Source organism: Azolla caroliniana, unplaced genomic scaffold (assembly GCF_043228905.1).
Source record: "Azolla caroliniana isolate FFs.n. ecotype wild unplaced genomic scaffold, voAzoCaro1.0.p SCAF_22, whole genome shotgun sequence".
Taxonomy (NCBI): domain Eukaryota; kingdom Viridiplantae; phylum Streptophyta; class Polypodiopsida; order Salviniales; family Salviniaceae; genus Azolla; species Azolla caroliniana.
In genome coordinates this window covers 12,657,155-12,667,134 of record NW_028230457.1, presented here as the reverse complement: position 1 = coordinate 12,667,134, position 9,980 = coordinate 12,657,155, and the positions used below count along the sequence as shown (strand labels likewise).

Here is a 9,980-nt window from a genome sequence, read left to right as displayed (position 1 = left end):
ATTGTACTTAAGTGGGATATTCTAGATCCTCCACTCCTAAGTACATTTAATATAGGACTTACACTTTTGTACCTATATTATCCTCACACATATGCACCCTTGCACATGAAATGTATATATACCTCATTGTGGGTATTTTGGTATTTGATGATGATAAAGCTAATTTAATATAGTTACTCATCCCCCATCTTGTGTTGTTCATAAGTGTCTCTCTCTCTCTCTCTCTCTCTCTCTCTCTCTCTCTCTCTCTCTCTCTCTCTCTCTCTTTCTCGCACACATATACACACACATATCACATAATCTTCCGCTTATAAACTAATCACATAATTAGGTACTAATTAACGCTTCCTTAATTAATTACCTAATTATTAACAATCCCTGACCAGTTGTGTATTTTGTCACAAATTTTACCTTGAATTTGTTTCAACTGCATTCCTTTGTTGATATCTACACCAATCCACGTTCCTAGATATCTGGTATCTTCCCCTTTTGCAATTCATCTGAATTCAACATTTAGTTTCCATACCAACTCTCACTCTAAGCTAATCCACGAACCGTTGGACTTATTGCAATTGATGGAAGCTCCCGATGCTTTGCAAAAGAGTCTGATAGCAATTTGTGCCCTCTCAAGATTTGCTTCATTACCTTGGAGGTACAACATCGTATCGTCCGTGAACTCCGAGTCCAACAAGGACTTCCTTGAGTTAGGGATTGAAAGACCATGTAAATATGCCACCTTACTATTCAAAAAGGCAGACATTGCTTCAGTAATAAAGAGGAACAGAAAGGGGCCGAGATGACAACCATGTATGATGGATTGTGTTAGAGAGATTTTAGCTCCTTTCCTCCCTGCAATCAACACCTTACTTGAGCCATTCATATATGTATAAGGCTTGAGCAACACACCTCCATTCCCAGGATAGCTCAATGACCTTCATCATTTCTTCAAGGAAAGACCATTGCACTCGATCATAGGCTTTCTCGAAGTTGAGCATCACAAAGGCTAAGTTTTGCTTGGTCTCCCTCACTGTCGCAACGACCTCCCAAAACAATATCACGTTGTCCATAATAGATCGATGCTCCATGAAACTAGTTTGATTGGTTTGGATGATATCTCCTAGAAAAGGCTTGAGTCTCTGCACTTGTATGTTGGCAATTTTTTTGTAAATTAGATTTAAAATTGTAATGGGCCTCCATTGTCTAATCTCGTGCGATGCATTCTCCGATTTAGGAATAAGGTATATGAAGTCTTCATTGAATTTGCTCGGCATCCTTCTCGTTCTTCAAATATCATGCAATCCAACTTCCAAACTTGGAAAACTTCGCTCCCGAAATTCCTCGAAGAAGGCTTTGGGAAGGCTGTCAGCTCTAGGACAAGCCATACTATGTATCCTATCTAGCCCCACTACAATCTCTTCCTTCTCTATGGCCTTTGACAATTGAGTTTTGGCTAGCTCTCCAATCCTAGTCTTCAAGCATGCAACTACATCATGCACCAAGTTTATCGGTGGGGCTTCTCTCAACGCTAGAGCCATAAGGTCTCTATTAGTTGCCATTTGCAATATTTCCTCTTGATTAGTCACCATCGAATCATCCTCTCGCTTGAGACTTTGAATATGCGTTTCCCCTTAGTTTTGGAGCCTTGGTATGAAAAAACTCCTTGTTAACTTTATGTCCCTTGACAACCCACCATGTTACCAACTTTCAGAAGAGGAATTGCTCATGTTGCTTCCTAATCTCCTGCATCACCCTAGTGGCCTCCTACAATTTGTCTTTCGCCCAAGTTGTATATTGGCCACGTTTCTGAAGAGGAATTGCTCACCCTTGCGTCTAGACAAGTTGTATAACTATCATGATTGAATATTGCATATTGTAGGAGAGGCTTTTATGTTTCTCATCCATCATGCAAACCAAACATTTCTCTAAGCGTATCAAACATATAACAATAAACAAATGTTCTACGTTTATATTAATTAATAATATTTACAATGTTTTTATGTTGAAAAGTATGGATCGATTTTTCCACGGACAAGATTACGGATGGTACATGGTTTAATTGCTAAGAGCTATGAAAATATTGGACAATTCTCCTTATATAGTTGAAAAGATAATATGTTCCCATGATGGTTTCTTGATCTCTTTTCAAAGCTGAATCAATAAATTGGTCCTGTTGAAGGTGTTTACTTCCCCTTAGTGTATATTTGTTAGACAATTGTCAATATAGAATCAATTATGGTATTAAGGTAATAAAACTTGGACAAAAAATCTGGTAAAACATGTTAATTAAAATTTGCACAAGTCTATCATAATATCAAAGAGAATATAATTTGGAACAATTGCCTTTACATGCACGATACAATAGTCAACAATGACAAACCTTTGTGAAGCAACTTTGCAATGAATATCTACGGACTCCACGTTTTGCTATAAAACCTTTGAGAATGTTGGGGTGTATTGTAAAGTTTGATGCTTGTAGGATAAATACTTCATACAAGGCAATGTAAGATAATTTGGAAAAAGTCTTCTTCCTCCTATGTATGCCTTTTACAACAACAAAAGACTTTCATAACTTGAGCATTTGAGATCTAGAGTTGTGTGTACACCCAAATTTGATTGTACTCGTTAAATGCCATCCAAAGGATATATTACATCATAATCTTTCGGTAAAGTTTGAATAGGGCTCATCAATCAAGCCCTCTATTTTAAATTCAAATATTGTCACTATGTCAAACTTTTCCCAATCTATATCTAGAGTGAAAAAGTGAGGTTCGATTAAAATCAAGTTCTTATAACAAGGTGCAAACGTCACCTTAATTCCCTCTCTTTAATGAGCACATTTTATGAATGGTTGCTCAATACTGCTCAGGACTATGTTAGCGATGTGCGCCTTGATATACATCATTAATTAGTCCAATGAATTACTAGGCTAAAGTGCACAACAATAGACCTCTCTCAATCTAGTATAATGGAGACGGGCTTTGCAAGTAACCATTTTGGATAGACATTTATGATTTGGTATACACTAATACAATTTGCTCAAGTGAGCACAGATACATCTCACAATTTGATTTTGAATTCAAAGGCTTCATCAAAAGGCTAAGAATGCCTTACAATCATTATTGAGACCTTGGAAAGGATGGGGCAAGGGATGAGGATCAAGAACCAAATGATGAGAAATATGAACAATGAGATGCAAACATACAAATATTGAGAAAGTTAAAAAAAACCTTTGTGGGCAATTTTCTTTTGAAGTATCCTTGCATTTTGCTTTAATTTTCTATATACCCCTAATTTTGTTAGGGGCATCTTTTTTAGTTCCTCGGAGGGTGAACAACCTCCCCTCTCGTCGAATCGGTTATGGGAGTGACAAAAATATTACATTTCATGTAATACATGTGAAAGTGACTAGTGACTCTTAATATTCAAGAATTTTATCAATGAATTACCAATGAATGTTGAGAGAGAGAGAGAGAGAGAGAGAGAGAGAGAGAGAGAGAGAGAGAAATGGGTTCAACCCTTACATTCCACAATGGCATCTAATGAATTAAGAGATACGTATGAAGTATATAATAGAGAGGTGAGAAAATTGGGTTTCGAACCCAAGATGTAGTGTTTGTAATGTAACAACTTACCAATAGGGTAAACTAATTATGATAAAAGAGAGAGAGAGATTGCATTCAATGTTTTTTTCTGACCATTTAGAGAGGCCAATATTGACCCCATGGGACCTAGGTACATACACAAGTTTATACATGTGAAAGTGAGTAGCAACTCTTATTGACCCCATGGGACCTGAGTACATACACAAGTTTATACATGTGAAAGTGAGTAATGACTCTTATTGATCCCATGGGACCTGAGTACATACACAAGTTTATACATGTGAAAGTGAGTAGCGACTCTTATTGACCCCATGGGACCTGAGTACATACACAAGTTTATACATGTGAAAGTGAGTAGCAACTCTTGGTGTTCAAGAACTTTATCAATGAATTACCAATGAATGTTGCAATTGAGAGAGAGAGAGAGAGAGGGAGAGATGAGATTAGATGTTTTCGTGACCATATAGAGAGGCCACTGTTGACCCGTGGGACCTGAGCACATTCACAAGTTTTTGCCGAGAATGATCCATCTATCTATCTATAGATTGCCCTTTGTTGCGGCATAAATTTGTTAGTTAAAAGAACTTTTGGGTGGTCCTTGCTAGTGTGCTAGTTTTGATTGATCAATTTGGAGGAGATGGGGATGGGGATGGGGATGGGGATGGAGGGGCAGCATCATCAGGATTACATAAGATCTTCCAGACAGAGGTAAGGGTGATGCTAGAGAAGAGGAGGAGGAGAAAAAGAACAGCCCCAGCATAGCTACACACCCACACACTACAGAATCTAGACATGGTAACCCACACATTCTCGAGCTTGCCTTTCCCTCGCAGCTCATCCTCCGTATATGGCCCATGGAGCTCGGGCTGCCCCCGCTGCAAATCCATGTCCAAACCATCTTGCCGGAGCTCCTCGAGGCTGTTGTAGATGGATCTATGGACCGCCTTCTCGAGCCGCGATTGCTCCTTGAAGTCAGCCTCTTCTTTGAGCTTCTGGATCGCGGCCGCAAATGCGGCCACCGACACAATGAGTGAAAGCATGAATGGTAGATACCAATTGTGGCACTTTAGGAGGTTGGATTGGGCGACCGCGGTGATGACCACTCCTTGGAACACGAAGAAGAGCCCCAAGATTTGGTATAGGTCGGCCCTCGCGCTGCTACAACTCGCTTGCTTGCGCGCTAGGCTCCGCTCGCTCGCCTCCAATTGCTTGGTCCAGTCCTCTAGCATCACTCTATGCTCAGTGTAGCTCGAATCGCCCTCGAATATGGTGTGTAGCTTCGGCATCCGCTTTTCGTACACGATCCCACCACGACCACGACCGCTTCCTTCCATCGATCCTTGGTTCCTTGTAGATATCGAATTCGAGATCTGCGCATACTACTACGGTAAATGGGGAAAATGGGATGTCACAACTCACAGATCCAACACATATGATTGCAAAGTTATATAGCCTTTTGATCCATTATAAAAACAATGGCATGCTTGGGTCTGCTAGGAGTTGTTCATTGAGAGAAGAGACGTGTGTGTGTGTGTGTGTGTGTAGTTGTGGTCCTCTCTAACAAAATAAATAACAAGAAGAAAGAAAAGAGGGCTATAGGTTCTTATGGTCCTTTGGTTATAAATTATAATACCTCCTCTTAAGGATAAAGAAGCTACCTAGAAGCTTACCTACAATCTTTTGACAAAGCTCATAGGTCCCCAACGTAGTATCTACGAGATTGATAAGACCACAACCACGAGAACAAACATAGGTTAGATTAACTTTCAAATATGTAACTATTAACAATGTCACATATATTAGATGGAGAATACCACGAGGATACCATGAGCGCTTTAACAACAATACCTATAAATGTGTGTATTTATGTCTTGAGTACATTGTTCGGATATGTAATTAGATCAACTTGAGGTACATTTCCCCTTCCTTTACGCATCCAAATGTGAGGCCATTATTGCTTTGTGTTGAATTGGGATGTTTTGGAATAAAAAAAATAACAAAGTCGTTTCATTCTATTTTGTTGCTGTTAGAATTGACTTTTTTTATTATGCAACGTTGCCATAGTTACCGTTTATGTTGTGGAAAATATGTGCTTGATGTTGTAAAGCCATATTCTTGGGGGTAAAGATATATGGTCAATGCAAACCCTTTTTTTTAATACACGGTTAGTGCACAAATGTGAATTTAACAATTTTGATCCAATTATTTCACAGAATCGTTCTCGACATTTCCAAAAACGATAAACATTACTATGGTCAAAAGATATTGGGGCCATGGACAACTCATCCACTGTGTCTTATTGTGCCTCTTTTGGGGCCCCAATATACTTACAAGTTACGACTTAATACGTGTGGTGTAAATTCAATGCCACTTTTAAACAACTGAGAACCTCTACATTGTTTTGTCAAGAAAGTGCACTCTTTTTCTTTTCATTCTATATACACCCTCTTTGAATGTTATCACTCCATATGTGAACAAGGCATGTGATCTTTTCTTTTTGGGAATAATATGCATGCAATGTTTATCCATTATATAAGAGATTTTTCACTCTTTAATGTAGGATGGGAATAATGACATTTTCAGTGTTGTAAAGTCATTTGATTTACGATCGCCCCACAAGTTTGTGTGATCTCAACCAAAGTTATTGTTCATGTTCTGAGATAGAAACAACCGTTTCTTATTGTGATGCCATGTGATCTTCATCCCGAGAATATGACACGCAGGAACTAAGTCCTTCATGGTGAATTTTAATTGTAGTTGCCAAATGAGTTTGGCAAGCTCTTCGGCATTTTGGCCGGATAGTACCATATCATCCACGTAGAGGATGAGGAAGATGCGGTGATCCATCTCGTGCGTCTTTCGAGTACAGGCAATGGTCCTCACCACTACGAGAAAATCCGATCAACTATATGAAGTCGTCCAATTTTCGATACCATTGCCTCAGTGCCTGCTTAAGGCCATAAAGACTCTTCTTGAGTCGGCACAATAGATGTTTCTGCTTTCGGCTGGTCCATATAGATTTCTTCATCTAAGTCACCGTTGTTGGGGTAGGTGCGACGATGTCACAGAGATTAAATATAGGAGGAATAAGAGATAAAAATAATCTGTAAGAGAGAGAGACGAGCAAGGACAAGAGATAGAGGAAATGTATGATTTATGAAGCAAGAGTATACGATAAGAACATGTTTCATAGTAAGAATACAAAATTTTACCAACTTTACAATGCTTGATTGCAAGATGTGACTTTTCTTTGCCAAACTCTAGCTTTGAACCCTTGACTTCAATTTTGAAACACAAGACTCTTCGTAGATAAGCTAACTTGTTTGGTTGATTATTATTTGATTTTTTGTCTTTCTCGTGATTCTCTTCCTTCATACTTTCCCCTCTTTTTATAGGTGTCTCCATGCATATGATGCATGTGAGGGTACAAGACATGCATGTGATGCATGATTGCTGTAATGTGAAAATAAACATTTGATAAATATAATGATGAAAATTTAACTTTAAAAGATAACTTAGCTTAGTGGTATAAACTTTTTATTTGGTATATTAGGTTGTGGGTTCAAGTCCTTGAATGTCACTTGATCCAATATTTGAGTTCATTTTTATATCGTGAAGCAATTTCTTGATGACACCCACCCCCTCTAAACTTGCACATTGGTTGTGCAGAGTTCATCCAACACTTCTTTTGAGTTTTTTAGTTCTTCTTCTTCTTCATAAAACTCAGGTTCTAGTGACTCCCTCGTTTTAAATATTTTAATCCTTTCTTTTGCAATTGGGGTACGAATTTCTGTTCCATCTAATTCATTAAGGAAATATGTAGCCTTATTGGTTATTTTCCTAACTTCTATAAGGTCCAAACCATCTTTTTGCGAACTTCTGAATAGTATTGTATTGATTATCTAGGCTACTATCATATACTAATACCTAGTCTCCCTCTTACAACTTTCTTGGTCGTATTCTTTTTATCTTGTCAAATCGGTCCTTATTCTTGGTTCTAGCCTCTTTCAATCTACTAGCTGCTTTTTCTATGTCTTCTATCTTGGATTCAAGCTGTCGTATCTGAATAGCAAGTAAATCTTATGTTACGGGCATGACCATTTAATATCCCGTGGTGAGAATTTACCGTAGTATTCTATACACGTGGATAAGTGTGAGGGTTAAATGAGAGTGTAAAGAAGGGGAGGATTACTTTTAATCCTCGGGATTGAGACAACCCATTAGGTCAAGTGTGAACTTGCCTGGGGGCCTTGGGTATCGCTATAAATAAGAGGCCTAACTACCCTCATTTGATCATCTTTTGACTACATCGAGACTCTGCTCTTGTGGTGGGTGAACTCTGTTAGCGAGCGCGCCAGCACCAGGTATGACTCGACGCCACGGCGGTGGTATGGGACGCCGATCGAGGCTCGAGTCCGTCTCGATCCCTTCGCTCGGGGGTGGTCGGGTGGATCGACACCCTTCTTTCTCTTTCTCCTTTCTATCTATCATTACTTTATCCTTATCTTAAGCTTACTTTAGTACCTAGATCTCTAATATTTGGTATCAGATTTATGTACTAATGTTTCTTTGTTTTTCATTTGTCTTTTGATTGATGTTGATCGATCGATGTGCGGTCGGCCTTGATCCAGACAACAATCAACAAGGAACTTCGGTAACTCTTTCCATAATTTTTTTTCTATTCTCTCTTCTCCCATCTAATCATGTGTTTAGTTTATATGTCATTTTTTCATTAAGTCAATGATGTTGTAGTGGTCTTTAATTGATTATCTAAAACGTTTACATATGTGCACGAGGTCAATACCTCGTTTGACATATAGATGATATGTGATGAGTGTCGTATGCGTACGAGGTTAATACCTCAATTACGTATTACGTTCACGAACATATGTTACGTTTGCGTATGAGTTTAATACCTTGATTTGTTGTAAACGATATGCGTTTGGTCTTGTATGCGTAAAAGGGCAATACCTCAATTGCGTATTACGATGATCTCTTATTTGTGGATGTTTCGTGTGCGTAGAGGTATATACCTCGATTACGTATCTCGCTCACATCATTTGTGGCTATTTAATATAACGATATGTTAATATAGGCATATGTGGTCACGTATATACGTATTTGATCGTATATATGTCGTAAGTAAACATATGTGTATATTCGTTATTACGTGATTATATCGAAAGTTGTCCTTGTCGGGAAAAGGATGTTGGTGGCCGTCCTCACATTTTTGTGAGAATGGCATTGTCAGCATCCCTTTTTCAACAATTTTTTATTGTTGACAACCCCGTTGATGACCTCGATTTCGTTACGTAAAGAAACGCCTATAGCCATAATGATGTTGAGTACGTAGGGCTTGACCCACTTCACTTGAGGTCGTTCCAATGACACACGTATCCAACATCCCTCCCTCGTTACATGGATACGATGCCACCATGAGCTCGTTCTTACGAGAGGCATTCGTAATGACGTGACCATGTGATGGGCCACGTGGGCCTACTACGAAACGATGGCTCATTTGGCTTGACCATTAGGTTGCACTTTGGCGTATGCCATTGTAATTACGAGACTTGAGGTTAGGTAACGTACCAACATAGTTTGGTAAATGAGGGCGAAATAAGGACCCTTGACATATATGTTCTTTTAAAAAAAACATATATGATCAAATGCCTCACATATCTTTTATACGCATCAAATATTAAGCATTCAAGAAGAGCAACTTATTTGGTTAGCTTAAGTGTTTAATGTATTTGTTCTCGAGGTCTCGAGTTCAAATATGACCAAGACCATACAACATCCTTGATACATATGACTATAACACATGTTTAGACTTAAGGTCTAAGTGCACCTCGGGGTCCTCGTAATAGGACTTAAAGAGCCGAAACCACATATGTGGGCACTGAAACATAGTTTATTGTTAACATTTTTTTCGTGTATAAACTATTCATGACGCGAACATACATGGTTGAGCCTTGGGGAGCCACCATGAAAAAATCGATATAGAGATCAGGGGGAAAGACATTTATTTGTCACCCCCATGGTTTTTAAAACACCTTTGTGTTACCATAGTAACCTGATCTTGAACCTCATCTCATACTTCTAGAGGGGTATTGACGTGAGATCATGATATCGATTAATGTTTGCCCATGATATGTTTACATCACGACATGATGTTATGACTATCTCTCTTACCTTATCCTATCTCTTTTCCAGAAATAATCTTTAATGGCTCAAATTAACGACCCGAAGGAACTCAAGGGAACTCAAGGGAATCCTCTTGGACAAATGTCCACTGAGATGTATTTGGCACAAATAACCCAATATCTTAATTTCACCGCTCAACAGATGACCGAACTTCGGCAATCTCAGAGTGCTCTT

The 9,980-nt window shown here is 38.8% G+C and overlaps 1 protein-coding gene across 1 annotated transcript; it reads right to left on the bottom strand.

Moving 5' to 3' along the window:
• Window positions 1-3,885: 3,885 nt before the first annotated feature.
• Window positions 3,886-5,179, bottom strand: LOC147850112 (uncharacterized). The gene has a single exon (XM_087336883.1). It carries the CDS (start codon window positions 4,934-4,936, stop codon window positions 4,226-4,228), a length of 711 nt encoding a protein of 236 aa, XP_087193009.1. The 5' UTR covers window positions 4,937-5,179; the 3' UTR covers window positions 3,886-4,225.
• Between the last annotated feature and the right edge of the window lie 4,801 nt (window positions 5,180-9,980).

What these genes read in the sequence shown, in the direction of transcription:
- LOC147850112 (XM_087336883.1), bottom strand. Translation starts at nt 4,936, where the DNA reads ATGGAAGGAAGCGGTCGTGGTCGTGGTGGGATCGTGTACGAAAAGCGG.